The 23,348-nt window shown below is 42.1% G+C and overlaps 1 protein-coding gene across 1 annotated transcript; it reads right to left on the bottom strand.

Annotated features, from left to right (window-relative positions):
• Nucleotides 1-2,057: 2,057 nt before the first annotated feature.
• On the bottom strand, nucleotides 2,058-20,860 carry LOC117083893 (X antigen family member 2-like). Its single transcript, XM_033212070.1, has 4 exons — nucleotides 20,656-20,860; nucleotides 19,776-19,864; nucleotides 18,881-18,986; nucleotides 2,058-2,323 (listed from the first exon to the last, which is right to left on the bottom strand). The coding sequence occupies exons 2-4, from the start codon at nucleotides 19,854-19,856 to the stop codon at nucleotides 2,058-2,060; spliced, it is 453 nt and encodes a 150-aa protein (XP_033067961.1). The 5' UTR covers nucleotides 19,857-19,864; nucleotides 20,656-20,860.
• Between the last annotated feature and the right edge of the window lie 2,488 nt (nucleotides 20,861-23,348).

Genomic DNA, 23,348 nt, shown 5'->3' with positions numbered 1-23,348 from the left:
TGTATACAAAATTGAAATTTTAAGGAAAATAATGAACTATAACTAGTAACCCAAATTTATCTATAACACAGTGTTGAGTTCATATATGTTATCTCATGAATTCTCCATAGCAATCATTTACTGTAAATATTCTAATTCCTACTTTAGAAATGGGAAACAACCTCACAGGATATAAGTACCTTGTCTACCATCTCAAGGCCTATATGTCAGAGCCATGATGGAAACCCATGGTTATTTTGTGCCATAAGGAGACAGCGTAGCTAGGACCCAAGTAATTTTGCTTTAACAAGTTGTGGTGGTTGCTTTCCCCTTTCTTCTACCTAGGGCCTAATTCTTCATCTGGCTCTATAGCCTAGGGACTTCTCACATATTCAGTGGCAAATGGGATCCCCTACATTTAGTCTCACTTTTTATTTGAACCCTAGCTTTTCAGTCCTTTTGGATCCGAAAATATTTTAAAATCTTTGTAATAGGGAGAAATAATTGCTGTGTATATTCTCTTACCCCTCCCTAAGCAGTGTGGATTCTGAGTAGGGCCCATTGTTGGAGAATTATCCTTTTGGGTGTGAGGATATAAATGGAGCTCAGGGTTGTTATTTGTGTAATATGTATAAGAAGAGGGGTATCAGGCTGGATCGAGGCAGCTGCAGGGGCTTCTGATTGAGATGTGGTGACTATCAGGCTCAGATGAAAAAGAAACGTTTGGTGTTTCTCCCTCTCTGCCTTATACCATTTAAAGAAAGGACGTGTTTGCAGGAGATGTTGTGGCATTTTTCCATGGGGACTGAGACATCAGTTCTTTTCTCCGTGTTCTCACAAACTATTCCAAACGAATTTAGTATTCTTGTTTCATTTTTTCTGTTGCACAGTAAAACAGGTATGTTATTATTACTTTTTAAAATGCTTTCATAACAATGATTTCATCTGGGAACCCGTGTTAGGTTTATGCCATATTTTGGCAAATATTTCAAGAGAACAGCAAACACTTTTATGCTAAACAATAAAATATACGTATTTTATATATTACCATGGATTTACATAAAAACATCAGATTACCACTAAAATCAACATACACAACACCAGTTCTGCATTCAACACTTTCACAAGCATTTACTTTCAGGAAACACAAAGACTGTGAACTTAGACCTTGAATCCCCATATCTGTTTCTTACTAGAGTCATTTATTGTAAAATTTTATGAAAACTCTGACTCACCTTTTTAGTGGATTTAATAATGAGGTCAGAAATAATGAAACACAGCTCAGATAACTGGTTAACAGATACAAGACAATCTATAAATATGAGTTATTATTTCTGTTGTTCTTAAAGAACTCAATAAATGCAGCTATCGTCCTAACTATTCACAGCTTTGGTGTAGTCAATCCATTCAAAAACACACCACAGATCAAAATCAGGTAGGCAGGCCAGACATGGTGGCTGTCACCTGTAATCCCAGCACTTTCGGAGGACGAGGAGGGTGAATCACTTGAGTCCAAGAGTTCAAGATCAGCCTGGGCAACTTAGCAAGAATGTATCTCTGAAAAAACTTACGTAAGTAAATTGGCAACTTTTAACTTGCTGTGTGCAGAGGTAATGTCAGTAAAGAAACAGGAGCAGGTAGTTTTCAGAGTGACGGCATAATTAGAGGCATCTTTGTAGGGAAGAGAGGCGCCTTACAAAGTTTAAAGGCATGGAAGCCTGGAGCTGCTCCTTCTGTCTTTCTTTTAAGTAGTGTCCAAAGTTAAAAAAAACAAAAACAAAAAAAAGGCATGCAATCTGGAAACAAACACACATGGGAAATCCTATCTCCAAGTGATTCACTCTTGCAGGGAATTCATAGAAAGAGGTTTTATATCCCAATTCATTTCATGAAGCTAGTGTAACCTTGATACCAAAGTCCAACAAAAAGAATACAGATGGCACCCACTTATGATGCGGCTTCTTGGTTATACTCAGAAGAAAATGCTTTAATATTTGATGATTCAATATAGCCTGGACCCAATTTTTGTCTCCATCTGGTAGTGTTTAAGTCTTGCAGTCAGGCATCTGGGGTCTGAACTACCTTTCAAAGTAAGTCTGCATTTGAACTCTGCTTTCTGTTTTTAAAGGGGCAGTAATGTTCTCTCGTTGTATTATCAAAATTATAATATTATGGAAAACAGAAAGCACATAATTTTGCATCTTAATGGATAGGATATCACTTTCTGGCATTTTAAGTTGATATGGTTTTTGCAGAATCTTCCCCTGGACATCAGTACCATCTCCCCATTCATCCCCCGTCTTTGACTGAGACAGATCCTTGAGATCAGCTTCCGGGTCAGGCACTAAAAAATACAAAGGGTATCAATTGAAGCAGGCAAACAAGAATGATAAACAAGGAAATTATAATATTGTTTTTCCTCAGTGGTAGGAAATAAGATCCTGTAGGCTACTGTGGTAATAAATGTGATGCAAAGATGTCCTGCCTTTGTTTTCCTCTATTATGAAATCTTATTTTAAATGACAATCTGAGGGTAAATCACACTACACCTCAATTTCCTATACTTTACCATTGTGTATTGTAAACAGTATCAGGTATCTAGGAAAACTGAAGCCTGCTGCATGGATAGCATTTTAATCATAAATTAAATGTAACTTTCTGAAGGATTAGATCAATGTAGTGGCAGATTTATGACAAATCTTATAGTCCTGACATCCATCACCTGTTCAAGTAACTCGAAAATTTGGGGGCAAAAATTAATGAAAGTTATGCTCAGGTCCAAAGGCCCTATATGTAAATTTCTATAAAAGAATCCCATTAAGAAAAAAGTACCAAATATAACAGCAAAATCTTCAGTGAGAGTATGGGAACCTGAGTGCAAAGAAATTAATGTGCATTGTTGACAGTCATATTCTGGAAACTTCTTTTTTTTTTGAGACGGAGTCTGGCTGTGTCGCCCAGGCTGGAGTGCAGTGGCGCGATCTCCGCTCACTGCAAGCTCCGCCTCCCGGGTTCATGCCATTCTCCCGCCTCAGCCTCCAAGTAGCTGGGACTACAGGCGCCCGCCAACACGCCCGGCTAATTTTTTGTATTTTTAGTAGAGACGGGGTTTCACCGTGTTAGCCAAGATGGTCTCGATCTCCTGACCTCGTGATCCGCCGCCTCGGCCTCCCAAAGTGCTGGGATTACAGGCTTGAGCCACCGCGCCCGGCCTGGAACTTCTTCAGAGTGAATTGCTAAAATAATCCATGGCCCAAATTCGGTCAGTATTTAGCTTGAAAATGCTATCATTTGAGGAAATAATTTCTGTTTCATGACAATCTTATTATACTTTAAACTGTCTAATTATAAAAGTACTGAAGCAACTTTTAGAAGTCCCTTAAAAACCATACTAACATAGCCAGTATAGTAATATACCTGTATGCCAGTATCCTGAATTATCCGGCTTTTCCCAAATATACCGCCAAAAATATTAATAGAAGGGAACTTGGTTGTTTCCTTTGATCAGTATTTCTTTGATTGAGCTCATTTCTGGAGCTGCTATCCTGTTTCACTGAACTGTGCCTTTTCCTGAGTCAATACTGAAGTACCTTACAGTACAAGCACCTTCGAGTATTAAGTATTTTAAGCAAAAGCAGTCATGTTTTCTAATAACATTGACAGTAGGACAAATACAAACTTTGAAATGTAATTTGAATTCTTTGTCCATGGGTCAAGTGTTCTTGGTAGGCCTTAATCTCTAAGCCTCAGTTTTCTTATTTATAAAGTGGGGCTAACATCCCTATGCAAATGGGCTTTATTCAGGGTGTTACAAGGTAGGGTTACTTGGCACTCTACATGCTATTAAAGGATGCACACAACACTGTGGACACCATGGCTGAGACAATCATACAACAACATTCTAAAAACATCAAATTAAACTAGTGAAACGATGTACATTTTTATATATAAAATTAAATGGTTTCATATGATTTAGCAAGGACTGTATTTTCAAGCATGCAAAATAAACCTCAAAAAAAAAAAAAAAAAAAAAGAAAACACAGAAGATTCATTGTATCCAGGGACTTCATGAAGCTGCAAACTATACTCTTCACTTTTCCGGCCAACTTTCAGCAAGTGTTTGAGAACCTTTTCTAATGTTTTCTTTCTTCTGTTACTGTTTATGGCATAATGCATGATGCACATATAGGCCTCCTCCCCATCCCCCCACCACCATAGACATTCTTTCTTTCCCTTCCCAGCACCTTGAATCTCAGCAGCACTCTGAATCTCAGCAGCATCCTGATCTTCTTCTCTCTCCTGACCATGTGTAGAATCTTGACTTTCAGTGGGTGGTTTCTCTTCTTGAGGCTCTTCATCACTGGGCTGCTGGGACAAGGGGTGTGTGTGTTTATGCAGATTAAAACGTTCTGTTATCAATATATGTCAATAATATAAACATACAGAATACATATTTTTCATCATAAGTCTGAAGATATTTCTCCAACATTATTCCATATCCTTATTCTTCATAAAACTACTCTTCCCACAGAGAGGTGATACTCTAAGACAGTTACCTTCAAGGGCTTTGGAAGCTGTTTTAATTTATGTTGGGAGGAATGTGTGTAATCTCTTATGAATAAACATGGGGAGGAAATCAAGGGTGAAATCTGAGGAGCACAAGATCATCCATCCACACAAAACCAGAATGTAATGCTCTTGGACTTGCCTTTCCTTCATGAGATGCCATGATCATTTTTCAGCAAGGGAGACCTTTATCAGTATATGTACACTAGTTCGACAAGACTATCACAAATAGAAATTTCTGCTAACAGAAAACATGGAATGTTAAGGCACTAATGAGCATAAGCCCAATCAGTTCAGGAAACTGTAAATTACCTCTAGGCTTATATGTTGATCTTCCTTGCCAACTCATATTTCATTCTGCTAACAGAACACTGTGATTGGGAAAGTGCACTTGAGAGGATTGCTGTATTTGACCACTTCCATAGCCATATGTAAACTTGTAATTTTATTAAAATTTGGAAATACTTTGAAAGTAAGTCCCAGGGCAAGTTTAAGAGTGTGTGCCTTCTGAATCTAATGCTTGCAAAGCCACTTAAGGTGGTCAAGGTAGCAGTGTCTTAAGACTCCTGACAAAAGACACAGGGTATTTCTGATGAGGTTTAGTTTCACAACTGGACTTTACATAGTGGAGACATATAGGGAAATACAGCTACAGAATTAAAATTGGAGTGAACACAGCTTTCATTACACATTCATTAGCTAGGCCCATTTTCCCTCTAAAATCAAGTTTTGCTGAAATGCATAGCCCAGCCCATTCGAACATCCATGGGGGAGTTGAAGTTGCCACACGGCACTGGGCACTCCTCACTGGACACCTATGTGGGCACTCTACAGACCTCAGGGCTTGGGTCACCAGCCCACAGCATTCCCACTTCCCAGGCCCGTTCCTTCCCGCCCACCCTGCCCCTTCCTCATTCCCCACCGAGGAGTCTAGAAAATCTGTCATCTATTGGGGTTTCCAGCTGCTTCTGAGACTCAGATACCTCCAACATTACCTTCAGCACTTGCCCCATGTTCACCTGAGCTACCTGCACTCTGTGGTCCACCTTACTCACGACGTCTAAGGCCTTCCCCGGCTGAGGTCAGGGACTAGGCTGCCTGAAGCTCAGGAAGTCTGCTGGCTCCTCCTCACACTCACTCACACTACACCTCCTGGGGGGACTGGCCTTCGCACCTACTGACTGTGTCTCAGTAGAGGAGATAGTCTAGACCACAGGACCGCCACTCTCCCACCCTCACAGCTCCGTGGCATTCACCACGTGGTCGAAGGGGCTGACTGGACCATGCCCAGTGAACATGCCCACTGAGGTACAAGGAGCATGCACAGTGAGATGGGTGCCTGCCTTGTAGGCTATGGTACCCTGCCTCGCTGCATCCTCCACTTCCTCCAAGGTATCCACTAAGGACTCTGGAATCCATCCTTTTTGGGCAGTTAGTTCCATATGCTCTAAGGATTCAAATACCTCAAATAGTGTCCCCCTTCATAACTCACTCCGTGTTCACTAGACCCTCCTCCCCTCTATGGCCCTCTTTCTTCCCTTATCCAGCACCCCCAAGGGGTGCACCACTGCCTGTTAGGAGGACAACAACCTCAAGACCCTTCCCCCTAGGAGGCTATAGACTGCGCCTGCGGGCTCCTCCTCACACTCACTCACACTTAGACTTCTGGGACAACTGATCTGACAGCAAGGCACATGGGCAACAAGGGGTGTACACACAGAGTCAGGCACATGCAGGGCCGGCCAGGGTTTTCCCGCTGTCCCCAGACCCACATCCACAGGCTGTTTCTAGTAGAAAGAAAATGACTTAAGATATCTTTTTTTTCAACTCTTGCCAAACCATTCTCAGGGGGCCCATGGAAACCTCTCCACATGAACCTCATGGTCCAGGAAGCTTCTTTCACAACATAGATCACGGAAAACCCTGACAGATATAATTTCCACAAGCATTTGAACAACAGGCACTCCCATCTCTTCTGCTCTCCCTTGTATGGCTACTGCTAGAATCTATTTGATAAACCCCCGTCCCAGGATCCCTTGCAGAGGCTGGGGTGCCACAGCTTCTCAGGTGATGCTAATAATATGCACCTCTTAAGATTTGGGAAGTAGAAGTCATTTTCTTATTTTACCCCAAAATGGTCAAAGGTGTGAATGGTCAACATGGGAATGTTTGGGCAGGTGTGAATGGTGAATCTGCGAATGCTTGGGAGGTGTGAATGGTAAATGGAATGTTTGGGCAGGTGTGAGTGGTGAACATGTGAATGCTCAAGCAGGTGTGAAAGGTAAATGTGGGAACGTTTGGGAAGGTGTGAATGGTGAATGCCGGAATATTTGGGCAGGTGTGAATGTGAATGTGTGAGTGTTTGCAGTGGCTTCCGGATTCTCCTACTAATCATCTGCCTTAGGACTTCAAGGGGCTGATACATTTGGCAGACGTTTCCTGCAGTTGCCTGAACAGGCATATTTCACTGTACTCCAAATCTAGTATGATTTCCACGATATCTGTGTATTTTATGAGACTTGATTATTCTTCTGTACTATTTTTTTTACTGATGCTGAAGATATATAATTGAATAACAAATGACTTCATGGTAAGAAATTTCCAATACTATAATACTCTCACAAAATGCCTCATTCAAATTGAGGATGGGTTTTGGCATTTTGTGAGAGTATTATAGTATTGGAAACAGGATGAGAGTGAAAGTGAGAAGTAATTCTCTCTTGGTCATTAACTTAAGGCAAAATAATTCAGGTTTTGAAGTTTTCTCGTCACTGCTCAGTTGCTCAGATATAGACATAATTACATGGTTTTACACTAGTAGAAGAAGCAGGAGTGCTAGCTTATAAAATAGATACGATAACACCTCCACAAGGGCACTAAAAGTATTTCTACTCATTTGTTAAGGCTGCCATCAAAAACTACCACCGACTGGGTGGCTTAAACAACAGACATATATTTTCTCACCATTCTCACTTCAATTCTGAAGGCTACACGTCTGAGATCAAGGTGTCAGCAGATTTGGTTTCTTCTAAGGCCTCCCTCCTTGCCTTGTAGGCAGCTGTTTTCTCCTGGTGTCCGCCTTAGTCCTCCCTCTGTACGTGTGTGTCATCATTTCCTCTTCTTATAAGGGCACCAGGCAAATTGCCTTAGGGTCAACTCTAATGACTCCATTTCACTTAATTACCTCTTTAAAGACCCCACCTATCTCAAATACAGTTATATTCTGTGGCACTAGGAGTTCAGACTTCGCCATATGAATTTTGAGCAGACACAACTCAGCCTATAACAGTAGGACTGTTAGTTTTATATTAATACTGTTTATTTTTGAGACATAGTGATTCATTCAAAGGACGGAAGCAATCTGCTGGAAATTATCAGAGGTTCCCAAACCCAGTCTACCTGTGTTTGCCCTAGCATTCTCTGTTGCCCTTCTACATACAATGCTTTTAACTGAAGCCAGCCCCTCACCTCAGCTCAGGATCCATACCCCCCACCTTCCCAAGGGCTTTGCTCCTGCAGTGATCACTCCCCTCTCTTGAACCATCAATGGCTCCCTCGATATGGATCATTCCCGAAGCTAAGGGGGAAGCTCACCTTCTTCTCCCCTGTCCTTCTGTAGCTACTAACATGTTTATCTGCTGCCCTTCAAAGGAAAACTGCCACAACTTATACAACTGACTTCATTGGAGTCAATTTTCAAAATTATCTAGAAAAGAAAATGAACCAGAAGAGCCAAAACCATTCTGAAGTATAACTTTGGGGAACTCACACTACCTAATATTAAGAGTCACATTAATCTATAGTAATCCAGAGAATGTGGTACTGGGGAAAAATCAACAGATCAGCAGGGAGTCCAGCAATGGACTCACAGACATGATAAATTGATTTTCAGAAAAGGTGCAAAGGCAATGGAGAAATTATGTTTTTGAGAAATTGTCTTGTTTTACTCCTGCTACTTGGCCACCACATTCATTGTTTTTATCCCCCTGGGTCCCTTCCCTGTGTTTCTCCTTTGCACTTCAGCTGCTCTTCTGTTGAAGGGTCTTCTGTAAAGATGCCCCCCCTCCCGCCACCACCAACAGTGTGACAGCCTCCACAGCAAGTACCACGTGTTGTTGGTTGGTCTTTTCATTTCCAGCATCCAAGACATTTCCTATAACATGGCAGTCATCAATGCATATCTTTTGAATTAAATTATCAGTCTTTTGTAATGACCCTAACAGAAAAACATCCCCTCTATTTAGGAGTCATTATTGGAGATGGTATGTTTCTAGGCACCTTACATATGGTTTTGCGTCAGACACCATAGGGCAAAGGCTCTGCCATGGCGTCTTGGAGATCTTGCAGGTCACCACATAGGACATGTAGGCAAAGCCAGACTGCAGGCTAATCTGAGTGTTGGAAGAATATCTGGATTCCTTTTGTTGCAAAGAGAGACAGGAAGTGTGGTGGGAGCTGCCACAGGTATTTTCTCACCAGCTCCCTATCTGGTTGGAGGTTGACACAAGACCATTCGTTATCCATTTCCCTAGTTTCCGTTAAACACAGGCCTTTCCTCATCTTAGGGTACAACTGTGGAGTATAAAATTGCTCACTGCCTTGGGGTACAGCTGTGGCCTCCTCACAGGCAGAGAGACCCATCTGTGCTGTCATTGTATACCTCCGATTCAGTGTCATACTGTGGGACTAGGGACACAGTGCTGACACAATGCTGACCTTGCTTTTACTTTGTCTGCAATCAATCAACCATTTGGATCCATTTAGGCTTATTTTCTTCTTATTGGCCAAATCTACGGATGTGTGACAAGCCAAACTAACAACTGCAGTGGTGATCCTTGCGACCCTGTTAGCCACCACAGGGCTGCTTAGGGACTGCTTGAACACTTGACACACCATTGTGTTGTGTGGTGTTGGCTGACTAGAAGGACTTATTCTTCATGGCATCACACACAGCAAAGCGCATTCTATTGACTTAGGGTTGGCCTTGTCAGACTGCGTTTACTTACAAACCAACTTTAGAATTGATGCCATGTCTGACACCAGCTGCCCTGGTTTTTAATTAACATATTTATTTAAATTAAGTAAGTCTCAGAAGTCAAATTCATTTAAAAAGGTAACTTGATACCTCTACTTGAAATTTAAGAACAGTTATTACTAAACATGTGATTGTAAAGGCAAAGGGAATGAAAAAAAATGAAATTTTAAAATAAGAAAAGAAATATAACAAACTATATTTATCTACAATAATAAATACATATGGCCTAATCCATATGTTATTTCATTTATTCTTCATAACAAGTATTTAGTGTAAATATTCTAATTTCTACTTTAGAAATGGGGACACCACCCCACAGATTATAATATCTTGCCCACCCTCTCAAGGCCAGTGTGTAAGAGGCAGGATGGAATCCCATGGGTATTTCATGCCATAGCCTGTAAGGAGACAGTGTAGGTAGGACCCAAGTCATTTTGCTTCAGCAAGTTGCCCTGGTTGCTTTTCCCTTTCTTCTGCCGAGGCCCTAATTCTTTCATCCAGCTCTATAGCCTCGGGACTTCTCACATATTTTGTGGCAAGTGGAACACCTTTAGAAAAGATGCAGATAAGGGGACACATAGGGTGAGGTATGTAGGAAGGGGCAGGGAGTTTCCATGGCCTCTATGGGCATGCTACCCTCCATGTGTTCAGCTAGCCAGAAGCTCTCTGAACTGTGTCCTTTTGGGTTTCATGGAGGTTTTCATTATGTAGGCATGACTGATTAAAGTGTTGGCTTGCCATTGGTGAGCAACTTAACCTTCAGCCCAACCTTCCCTGAAGTTTGGGCATAGGGCTGTAAGTCCCAACCCTCTAATTCCCCATCCTAGAGCTCCTAGAGGCTGCCAGTCATCAGCCAACTCACTAGCATACAAAAAGACATCACTTTGTAGGTTGTATGCCAGTAAGCACAGTCGAGGACCAAATATATATTTCACCATACCTCGCTTGTGTATCAGCTAACTCAGAATACAAAATATCAAAAATGATACTTTTTTTTGAAACAGAGTCTTGCTCTGTCATGGAGGTTGGAGTTGCAGTGGCATGAACATGACTATCAGCATCCTCGACCACCTGGGCTCAAAGGATCCTCCCACCTATGCCTCCAGAGTAGCTGGAACTATAGTTTCATTCATTCATTCATTCATTCATTCATTCATTGTAGTAGAGAGGGGTTCCTATGTTCCCTGGACTGGTGTCACTTTCCTGAGCTCTAGCAATCCTCCTACCTCAGCATCCCAATGTACTAGGATTACAGGTGTGAGTCATTGCACCTGGCCATAATTTTCAATAGTATCAAAATACCTGGGAATGAAATTAACAGAAGAGGCTGGGCATGGTGGCTCATGCCTGTAATCCCAGCACTTTGGGAGGCCAAGGCAGGCAGATCACGAGGTCAGGAGATTGAGACCATCCTGGCCAACATGGTGAAACCCCGTCTTTACTAAAAATGAAAAAATTAGCCATGTGTGGTGGCATGCGCCTGTGGTCCCAGCTACTCAGGAGGCTGAGACAGGAGAATTGCTTGAACCCTGGAGGTTCGAATATGGGCGGGACTGTGCTTTCCAACAACTTTGATTTTAGGCAGAGAAAATTTTTTGGTGTTTCCCCATGTTGCCCAGGCTAGTTCCTAACTCTCAGGCTCAAGGGACCCACCAGACTCGGCCATCCAAAGTGCTGGGATTGCAGGTGTAAGCCAATGTACCTGGCCTGAAATCTAATTTAAAATGACAATCTAGGGGGCGGAGCAAGATGGCCGAATAGGAACAGCTCCAGTCTCCAACTCCCAGCGCGAGCGACACAGAAGACCGGTGATTTCTGCATTTTCAACTGAGGTACTGGGGTCATCTCACTTGGGAGTGCCGGACAATCGGTGCTGGTCAGCTGCTGCAGCCCGACCAGCGAGACCTGAAGCAGGGCGAGGCATCGCCTCACCTGCAAGCGCAAGAGGGAAGGGAATCCGTTTTCCTAGCCAGGGGAACTGAGACACACAACACCTGGAAAATTGGGTAACTCCCACCCCAATACTGTGCTTTCAGCAATCAGGCACACCAGGAGAATATATCCCACACCTGGCCGGGAGGGTCCCATGCCCACGGAGCCTCCCTCACTGCTAACTCAGCAGTCTGCGGCGATCTATCCGCAAGGCAGCAGCGAGGCTGGGGGAGGGGCGCCCGCCATTGCTGAGGCTTAAGTAGGTAAACAAAGCCGCTGGGAAGCTCGAACTGGGTGGAGCTCACAGCAGCTCAAGGAAGCCTGCCTGTCTCTGTAGACTCCACCTCTGGGGACAGCCCACAGCTGAAGTCCAATAGGGGAAGCAGCGGGGGCCTGTGCAGACAGGAACGACTCTGTCTGACAGCTTTGGGGAGAGCCGTGGATCTCCCAACGCGGAGGTTGAGATCTGAGAACGGACAGACTGCCTGCTCAGGTGGGTCCCTGACCCCTGAGTAGCCTAGCTGGGAGACATCCCCCACTAGGGGCAGTCTGACACCCCACACTCACAGGGTGGGAGTCACCCTGAGAGGAAACTTCCAAAGGAAGAATCAGACAGGTACACTCGCTGTTCAGCATATTCTATCTTCTGCAACCTCTCCTGCTGATACCCAGGCAAACAGGGTCTGGAGTGGACCTCAAGCAATCTCCACAGACCAACAGACAGTCCTTCTGACTGTCAGACGGAAAACTATCAAACAGGAAGGACACCTATACCAAAACCCCATCAGTACGTCACCATCATCAAAGACCAGAGACAGATAAAACCACAAAGATGGGGAAGAAGCAGGGCAGAAAAGCTGGAAATTCAAAAAATAAGAGCGCATCTCCCCCTGCAAGGAGCGCAGCTCATCACCAGCAACGGATCAAAGCTGGTCAGAGAATGACTTTGACGAGATGAGAGAAGAAGGCTTCAGTCCATCAAACTTCTCAGAGCTAAAGGAGGAATTACGTACCCAGCGCAAAGAAACTAAAAATCTTGAAAAAAGAGTGGAAGAATTGACAGCTAGATAATTAATGCAGAGAAAGATCAAAACGAAATGACAGAGATGAAAACCATGACACGAGAAATACGTGACAAATGCACAAGCTTCAGTAACCGACTCGATCAACTGGAAGAAAGAGTATCAGCGATTGAGGATCAAATGAATGGAACGAAGCGAGAAGAGAAACCAAAAGAAAAAAGAAGAAAAAAGAAATGAACAAAGCCTGCAAGAAGTATGGGATTATGTAAAAAGACCAAATCTACGTCTGATTGGGGTGCCTGAAAGTCAGGGGGAAAATGGAACCAAGTTGGAAAACACTCTTCAGGATATCATCCAGGAGAACTTCCCCAACCTAGTAGGGCAGGCCAACATTCAAATTCAGGAAATACAGAGAACACCACAAAGATACTCCTCCAGAAGAGCAACTCCAAGACACAGAATTGCCAGATTCCAAAGTTGAAATGAAGGAAAAAATCTTAAGGGCAGCCAGAGAGAAAGGTCGGGTTACCCACAAAGGGAAGCCCATCAGAATAACAGCAGATCTCGGCAGAAACTCTCCAAGCCAGAAGAGAGTGGGGGCCAATATTCAACATTCTTAAAGAAAAGAATTTTCAACCCAGAATTTCATATCCAGCCAAACTAAGTTTCATCAGTGAAGGAGAAATAAAATCCTTTACAGATAAGCAAATGCTTAGAGATTTTGTCACCACCAGGCCTGCCTTACAAGAGACCCTGAAGGAAGCCCTAAACATGGAAAGGAACAACCGGTACCAGCCATTGCAAAAACATGCCAAAATGTAAAGACCATCGAGGCTAGGAAGAAACTGCATCAACTAATGAGCAAAATAACCAGTTAATATCATAATGACAGGATCAAGTTCACACATAACAATATTAACCTTAAATGTAAATGGACTAAATGCTCCAATTAAAAGACACAGATGGCAAACTGGATAAAGAGTCAAGACCCATCAGTCTGCTGTATTCAGGAGACCCATCTCACATGCAGAGACATACATAGGCTCAAAATAAAGGGATGGAGGAAGATCTACCAAGCAAATGGAGAACAAAAAAAGCAGGGGTTGCAATCCTAGTCTCTGATAAAACAGACTTTAAACCATCAAAGATCAAAAGAGACAAAGAAGGCCATTACATAATGGTAAAGGGATCAATTCAACAGGAAGAGCTAACTCTCCTAAATATATATGCACCCAATACAGGAGCACCCAGATTCATAAAGCAAGTCCTTAGAGACCTACAAAGAGACTTAGACTCCCATACAATAATAATGGGAGACTTCAACACTCCACTGTCAACATTAGACAGATCAACGAGACAGAAAGTTAACAAGGATATCCAGGAATGAACTCATCTCTGCACCAAGCGGACCTAATAGACATCTATAGAACTCTCCACCCCAAATCAACAGAATATACATTCTTCTCAGCACCACACTGCACTTATTCCAAAATTGACCACATAATTGGAAGTAAAGCACTCCTCAGCAAATGTCAAAGAACAGAAATTATAACAAACTGTCTCTCAGACCACAGTGCAATCAAACTAGAACTCAGGACTAAGAAACTCATCCAAAACCGCTCAACTACATGGAAACTGAACAACCTGCTCCTGAATGACTACTGGGTACATAACCAAATGAAAGCAGAATAAAGATGTTCTTTGAAACCAATGAGAACAAAGATACAACATACCAGAATCTCTGGGACACATTTAAAGCAGTGTGTAGAGGGAAATTTATAGCACTAAATGCCCACAAGAGAAAGCAGGAAAGATCTAAAATGGACCACTAACATCACAATTAAAAGAACTAGAGAGGCAAGAGCAAACACATTCAAAAGCTAGCAGAAGGCAAGAAATAACTAAGATCAGAGCAGAACTGAAGGTGATAGAGACACAAAAACCCTCCAAAAAATCAATGAATCCAGGAGTTGGTTTTTTGAAAAGATCAACAAAATTGACAGACCGCTAGCAAGACTAATAAAGAGGAAAAGAGAGAGGAATCAAATAGACGCAATAAAAAATGATAAAGGGGATATCACCACTGACCCCACAGAAATACAAACAACCATCAGAGAATACTATAAATGCCTCTATGCAAATCAACTAGAAAATCTAGAAGAAATGGATAATTTCCTGGACAGTACACTCTCCCAAGACTAAACCAGGAAGAAGTTGAATCCCTGAATAGACCAATAGCAGGCTCTGAAATTGAGGCAACAATTAATAGCCTACCCACGAAAAAAAGTCCAGGACCAGATGGATTCACAGCTGAATTCTACAGAGGTACAAGGAGGAGCTGGTACCATTCTGTCTGAAACTATTCCAATCAATAGAAAAAGAGGGAATCCTCCCTAACTCTTTTTATGAGGCCAACATCATCCTGATACCAAAGCCTGGCAGAGACACAACAAAAAAAGAGAATTTTAGACCAATATCCTGATGAACATCGATGCAAAAATCCTCAATAAAATACTGGCAAACGGATTCAGCAGCACATCAAAAAGCTTATCCACCATGATCAAGTGGGCTTCATCCCTGGGATGCAAGGCTGGTTCAACATTCGCAAATCAATAAACGTAATCCAGCATATAAACAGAACCAAAGACAAGAACCACATGATTATCTCAATAGATGCAGAAAAGGCTTTTGACAAAATTCAACAGCCCTTCATGCTAAAAATGCTCAATAAATTCGGTATTGATGGAACGTACCTCAAAATAATAAGAGCTATTTATGACAAACCCACAGCTAATATCATACTGAATGGGCAAAAACTGGAAAAATTCCTTTGAAACTGGCACAAGACAGGGATGCCCTCTCTCACCACTCCTATTCAACATAGTGTTGGAAGTTCTGGCTAGGGCAATCAGGCAAGAGAAAGAAATCAAGGGTATCCAGTTAGGAAAAGAAGAAGTCAAATTGTCCTGTTTGCAGATGACATGATTGTATATTTAGAAAACCCCATTGTCTCAGCCCAAAATCTCCTTAAGCTGATAAGCAACTTCAGCAAAGTCTCAGGATACAAATTAATGTGCAAAAATCACAAGCATTCTTATACACCAGAACAGACAAACAGAGAGCCAAATCAGGAATGAACTTCCATTCACAATTGCTTCAAAGAGAATAAAATACCTAGGAATCCAGCTTACAAGAGATGTAAAGGACCTCTTCAAGGAGAACTACAAACCACTGCTCAGTGAAATCAAAGAGGACACAAACAAATGGAAGAACATTCCATGCTCATGGATAGGAAGAATCAATATCGTGAAAATGGCCATACTGCCCAAGGGTATTTATAGATTCAATGCCATCCCCATCAAGCTACCAATGACTTTCTTCACAGAATTGGAAAAAACTGCTTTAAAGTTCATATGGAACCAAAAAAGAGCCCGCATTGCCAAGACAATCCTAAGTCAAAAGGACAAAGCTGGAGGCATCACGCTACCTGACTTCAAACTATACTACAAGGCTATAGTAACCAAAACAGCATGGTACTGGTACCAAAACAGAGATATAGACCAATGGAACAGAACAGAGTCCTCAGAAATAATACCACACATCTACAGCCATCTGATCTTTGACAAACCTGAGAGAAACAAGAAATGGGGAAAGGATTCCCTATTGAATAAATGGTGCTGGGAAAATTGGCTAGCCATAAGTAGAAAGCTGAAACTGGATCCTTTCCTTACCCTTATACGAAGATTAATTCAAGATGGATTAGAGACTTAAATGTTAGACCTAATACCATAAAAAGCCTAGAAGAAACCTAGGTAGTACCATTCAGGACATAGGCATGGGCAAGGACTTCATGTCTAAAACACCAAAAGCAACGGCAGCAAAAGCCAAAATTGACAATGGGATCTAATGAAACTAAAGAGCTTTTGCACAGCAAAAGAAACTGCCATCAGAGTGAACAGGCAACCTACAGAATGGGAGAAAATTTTTGCAATCTACTCATCTGACAAAGGGCTAATATCCAGAATCTACAAAGAACTCAAACAAATATACAAGAAAAAACAAACAACCCCATCAAAAAGTGGGGAAAGGATATGAACAGACATTCTCAAAAGAAGACATCCATACAGCCAACAGACACATGAAAAAATGCTCATCATCACTCGCCATCAGAGAAATGCAAATCAAAACCACAATGAGATACCATCTCACACCAGTTAGAATGGCAATCATTAAGAAGTCAGGAAACACAGGTGTTGGAGAGGATGTGGAGAAATAGGAACACTTTTACACTGTTGTGGGATTGTAAACTAGTTCAACCATTATGGAAAACAGTATGGCGATTCCTCAAGGATCTAGAACTAGATGTACCATATGACCCAGCCATCCCACTACTTGTATATACCCAAAGGATTATAAATTACTACTACAAAGACACATGCACATGTATGTTTATTGCGGCACTATTCACAATAGCAAAGACTTGTAATCAACCCAAATGTCCTCTGTGACAGACTGGATTAAGAAAATTGGCACATATACACCATGGAATACTATGCAGCCATCAAAAAGGATGAGTTTGCGTCCTTTGTAGGACATGGATGCAGCTGGAAACCATCATTCTTAGCAACTATCACAAGAAGAGAAAACCAAACACCGCATGTTCTCACTCATAGGTGGGAACTGAACAATGAGATCACTTGGACTGGGGAAGGGGAACATCACACACTGGGGCCTATCATGGGAGGGGGGAGGAGGGAGGGATTGCATTGGGAGTTATACATGATATAAATGATGAATGATGGTGCTGACGAGTTGATGGGTGAAGCACACCAACATGGCTAAGTATAATATGTAACAAACCTGCACGTTATGCACATGTACCCTAGAACTTAAAGATAATAAAAAAAAAAAGAAAAAGAATAGCAAAATAAAAAAAATAAAAAAAATAAAAAAATAAAAAAAAATAAAATAAATGACAATCTAAGGATAAATCACACTATAACCTCATTTCCTATACTTTGCCAGTGTGCATTATAAACAGCGAGTATCAACTGTGTAAGATATCTGAAGTTTGCTGCATGAATAGCATTTTAATAATAACTCAAGGTAGTTTTCTGAAAAACTAGGTCAATGTATTCCTGGGCTTATGACAAAAACTTACAATTGTGACAACCATATATTGTTGAGGAAATTTGAAAATTATTTGGCTAAAATTAAATAAAATTATGCTTAGGTCCAAAGGCCCTACATGTAGCTTTTCATAAATAAATCCCATTGAGAATATAGTACAAAAATAAGAGGAAAATCACAGTCTTCAATGAAAGTTCAGGAAATTGAGTGAAAGAAAGTATGAGTATTGTCGACAGTCATATTCTGGAAACTCTTAACCATGAATTGCTAAACTAATCCATGGCCCAAATTCTGTCAACTTTAGCTTGAAAATGCTATCTGTTGAGGACACAATTCTGTTTCACGATAATTTTATCATACTTTGAGTTTTCTAATTATAAAAGTATTTAAGCAACTTTTAAAAGTTCCTTAAATAACATACTAATATACCTACCTATATGCCAGTGTCCTGAATTATCCAACATATTCTTTTACCAAACATACTGTCAAAAATATTGATCAAAGGGAACAGTGGCTGTCATTTATTGAGCCCTTTTCCGGAGTTGCTATCCTGCTTCACTGAATTGTGTTTTCTCCTGAGCCAATACTGAAGTACCTTATAGTACAGACACATTTGAGTATTAAGCATTTTAAGCAAAATAATTCACGTTTTGTAACAACGTAGATGGTAGGAAGAACACAGACCTTGGAATGTAATATGAATTCTGTCTCCATGACTCAAGCGTTCCTGGTAAGCCTCAATCTCTGAGCGACCATTTCCTTTTTATAAAATGGGGCTAATATCCCTATGCAAATGGGCTTTATTCAGGGTGTTATAAGGTAGGGTGACTTGGCACTCTATATGCTATAAAAGGGTGCTTACAGCACTATGGACACCATGGCTGAGCCAATCATGCAGCAACATTCTAAGGAGATCAAATAATCAAGTGAAATAATGTATATTTTGATATATCAAATTAAACAGTTTCATCTGATTTAGCAAGGGATGTATTTTCAAGCATACACAATAATCTTGAAAAAAATAGAATATTTATTATATCCAGGGACTGCATGAAGTTGTAAACTATACTCTTCACTTTTCCAGCATACTTTGAGCAAATGTTTGAGATCCTTCCCTAACGTTTTCTTTCCTCCTATTACTGGTCATGGCATAAGGCATGATGCACACATAGTCCTCCTTCCCCCCATAGACATTATTTCTTTCCTTTCCCAGCACCTTGGATCTCAGCTGCAACCTGATCATCTTCTCTCTTCTGATCAGCTGTAGGATCCCAACTTTCAGTGGGTGGCTTCTCTTCTTTAGGCTCTTCATCACTGGATTCCTGGGACAAAGGGGAGGCGGTGTGTGTGCAGATAAAAAGTTTTGTTATTAATACATGTCAATAATACAAATATACAGAATACACAGGTATTTCTTTTTTTTTTTTTTTTTTTTTTAGACAGAGTCTCGCTCTGTCGCCCAGGCTGGAGTGCAGTGGCCAGATTCCAGCTCACTGCAAGCTCCGCCTCCCGGGTTCACACCATTCTCCTGCCTCAGCCTCCCGAGTAGCTGGGACTACAGGCGCCCGCCACCTCGCCTGGCTAGTTTTTTAGTATTTTTTAGTAGAGACAGGGTTTCGCCGTTTTAGCCAGGATGGTCTTGATCTCCTGACTTCGTGATCAGCCCATCTCGGCCTCCCAAAGTGCTGGGATTACAGGCTTGAGCCACTGTGCCCGGCCTACACAGGTATTTCTAATCATAAGTAAGTCTAAAGACACTTCTCCAATACTATTCCATGTACTTATTCTTCACAAAGTTACTCTTCCCAAAGAGAGGTTACTCTAAGACAGTTACCCTCAAAGGCTTTGGAAGCCATTTTAATCTATGTTGGGATGGATGTGTGCAATCTGTTATCAGTAAGCATGAGGAGGAAGTCATGGTGGGGAACACAAGATTATCCATGCAGGCAAAACCAGATTGTAATACTCTTGGATTATTCTTTCCTTCATGAGATGCCATGATCATTTTTATCAACATGGAAGACCTTTATCAGTGTTTCTATACTAGTTCAACAACACTATCACAAAATAATTTCTGCTAATAAAAAACATCAAAATAATAAAGCACTCACAAGCATAGCCCCAATCAGCTCAGGAGGCTGTAAACTTCTTCTTGGCCTAGGCCTATATGTTGATCTTCCTCGCCAACTCATGTTTCACTCTGCAAACAGAATACTGTGATTGGGAAAGTGTGTTTGAGAGGATAGCTGTATTTGACCACTTTCATGGCCAAATGTTAAATTTCAGTTTTTAAAAAAGTTTGGAAATAATTTGAAAGTAAGTCCCAGGGCAACTAGAAGTGTGTACATCTTCTGAATCGAATGCTTGTAAAGCCACTTAAGTTGGGCAATCTAGCAGAGCAATGTTTTAATGCTCATGGCTAAAGATACAGGATATTTCCGATGAGATTTGGTTTCACAGCTGGATTCTCCATAGTGGAGACATTTAAATTTATACAGCTAGAGAATTAAAACTGCAGTGACCACGGCTTTCGTCACACACCCATTTGTTTGGACAATTTCCCTCCCTAAAATCAAAGTTTTGTTGGAAAGCACAGTCCCACCCATTCGAACCTCCAGGGTGGAGCTGAGAAGCTGCAACACATCACTGGATGTTCCTCACTGGACACTTCTACTGGGAGCTCTACAGACCTCAGGGACGCGGTCGTCAGCTCATAGCATTCCCACTTCCCAGGCCCCTTTCTTATTGCCCACACAGCCCATTTCTGGGTCCCCACCAAGAAGTCTGGAATCTGTTCCGTTGGAAGTTCCAGGCACTTCCGGGACTCAGATACCTCCAACAGCACCTCCGGCATTCACCCCATCTTCATCTGGCTCCCCTTCACTCGGTGGCCCACCTTCCTTACGACCTAGAGGCTCTTCACCTCTGAGACTACAGACCACGCCGCCTGACCCTCTGGAAGCCTGCTCGCTCCTCCTCACATACACTCACATTTCAATTCCTGGGAGGACTGGCCTGCGGACCTACAGGCTGCGTCTCAGTAGGAGAGAAAGAGTCCAGACAGCTGGAACGCGACCCTCACACTCTCACAGTTCCCCAGCGGTCACCACGTGGGCAAAGGGGTCGAAGGGAAGATGCCCAGTGAACATGCGCACTGAGGCAGGTGTCCAAGGAGCATGCACACTGAAGTCGGTGCCTGCCTTGTGGGTTACAGTGCCCCGCCTTGCCCCACCCCATCCCGCTTCACGCAGTCCTCCCTCCCCTCCCTGGTTCCCACTGAGGACTTTGGAATGCATAGTCTGTAAGCAGTTTCATATGCCTCGGGGACTCAAATACCACAGATAGTTTCCCCCTTCAAAACTCACTGCTTGTTTACCTGACCCTCCTCCCCTCTATGGTCTTTCTTCCTCCCTTGTTCGGCATCCCCACCACAGCAAGGCCATGGCTGCATTGCTGCATGTTAGAAGGACGGGGACCTCAAAGCCTTTCCACCTAGGAGGCCATGGACCGTGCCCGCAGGCTCCTCCTCACACTCACACTCAAACTTCTAGGACTACTGACCTGCAGACCTACTGGCTGACTCCCAGTCGGCAAGACAGAAGGAAGTCACGATGTCTCCTTGCACAGCTCTGCAGGGACAGAAGGCAGACAGTAAGGCGCATGGGCAACAAGGGACTTGGGCAGCAAGGGGCGTTCACACTAAGTCAGGCACATGCAAGGCCAGCCAGGGTTTTCCCACTGTCCCCAGATCAGAATCCCCAGCATGTTGGTAGTAGAAAGAAAGGGACTTAAGAGGTTTTTTTTCTCTCTCTCTTGCCCTACCATTCTCAGGCATCCAGAAACTTGGGAACAGAGAGTCCCATGTGGTTGATGTGTCTCAGAAAGACCTTTTCTGACTGAAATAAATTATTTTAATGTCTATATTTATACATGCTTTTTTTTTTTCAGACAGGGTGTTACTTTGTCACCCTGGCTGGTGGGCAATGGCATGACTTTACCTCACTGCAGCCTGAATCTCCTGGGCATAAGCAATACTCAAGACGCAGCCTCCCAAGTAGTTGGGACTACAGGTGTGTGCTACCATGCCCAGCTATTTTATTTATTTATTTACTTAGAGACAGAATCTGACTATGTTGTCCAGGCTGGTCTCAATTTCTGGGCTCAAGTGATCCTCCTACCTTGGCCAATTTTTATTCATGTTTTGATTAATCACTTCCTTCTCTGGTCTGAGGTTTTCTGCATGCTACCAATGAATTGAACCACTTCTGTGGACTAAATAAATTCACACCTCCTCCTTTTTTAGGTTGTACTATTGCACATTTTAATCTCTGGACTGGTAACTGATTTCCCTGAATACACCTGTAGGTCATTCAGACAGTGTATGGTTCAGAAATATGCATACATATGATATAGTTTGACTCTGTCCCCACCCAAATCTCTCCTTGAATTGTAGTTCCCATAATCCCCACGTGTCATGGAAAGGACCCTGTGAAAGGTAATGTAATCATGAGGGTGGTTACCTTCATGCTGTTGCCCTGATAGTGAGTAAGTTCTCACAAGATCTAATGGTTTTATAAGAGGCTTTTCCCCTTTTGCTCATTCTTCTCTCTCCTGATGCCATGTGAAGAAGGATGTGTTTGCTTCCACTTCTTCCATGATTGTTAAGTTTCCAGAGGCCTCCCCAGCCCTGCAGAACTATGAGTCAATTAAACCTCTTTCCTTTATAAATTACACACTCTCATGTATGTCCTTATAGCTGCATGAGAACGGACTAATACAACATTGGTCCTAGGATTTAGACTTAGTCCTATTGTGACATGATATACAGCAGTGGTGACTATGCTCATCATATACTCTACTCCCCAAATATCACCCAAATAACCTGTTCATAAGACAGCGCTGACATTATTTGCATAAAGCTATAAGGTAGAGCACTACCTCCACAGAGGCACTAGTATGTCAGATGTGAAAGGGCTTTAGGTGTATTTGTTCTGCTTTTCATGTCCTGTATAAAGTGGGTGTTTTAAAGTGGGGGATGGTTTGGTTAGAATTGGGTAGGAATGATAATGATTTAGGATTGGTGGACGCAACAAGACAAGACTTTTTAGGCAAGGGGTTCAAAGAGTTTTGGGATTGAAAAATGTCATTTGACACTTTTTATTGAGGAGCTGATGGGTCTGTCAGGCAATTGCTGGAAAGAACAATAACGTTTTTTGAAACTTTTATTTTCCTAGGTAAGAGATTCCTGTATTAGTAAAATTATGATAATGAAGCCAGTGGAATATAAACTCTTGTTAATGTAGACAGTAAACTGTGTCCATGACTCCTGTTCTTATTACTTTTATATTACCTAGCAGTTTGATGTCAGAAATAGTATGTGGAAGGGAAGGATAGGAAGGTGGCCCTGATCAGAATGCAGCCTTTTATAAATAAATTAGGATATATTGTTGAACTAATATCTATATATTCTATCTAGTTGAGCTTCTTTTATTTTTTTTTTTCTTTTGAGACGGAGTCTCCCTCTGTTACCCAGACTGGAGTGCAGTGGTGCAATCTTTGGCTCACTGCAGTATATGCCTCTCAGGTTCAACTGATTCTCCTGCTTCAGCTTTGCAAGTAGCTGGGATTAGAGGCATGTGCCACTATGCCTGGCTAATTTTTGTATTTTTAGTAGAGATGGGGTT

The sequence above is a fragment of the Trachypithecus francoisi genome, unplaced genomic scaffold (assembly GCF_009764315.1).
Source record: "Trachypithecus francoisi isolate TF-2019V2 unplaced genomic scaffold, Tfra_2.0 Contig00403, whole genome shotgun sequence".
NCBI classification, from domain to species: domain Eukaryota; kingdom Metazoa; phylum Chordata; class Mammalia; order Primates; family Cercopithecidae; genus Trachypithecus; species Trachypithecus francoisi.
This window is presented reverse-complemented; position numbering and strand designations above follow the sequence as displayed.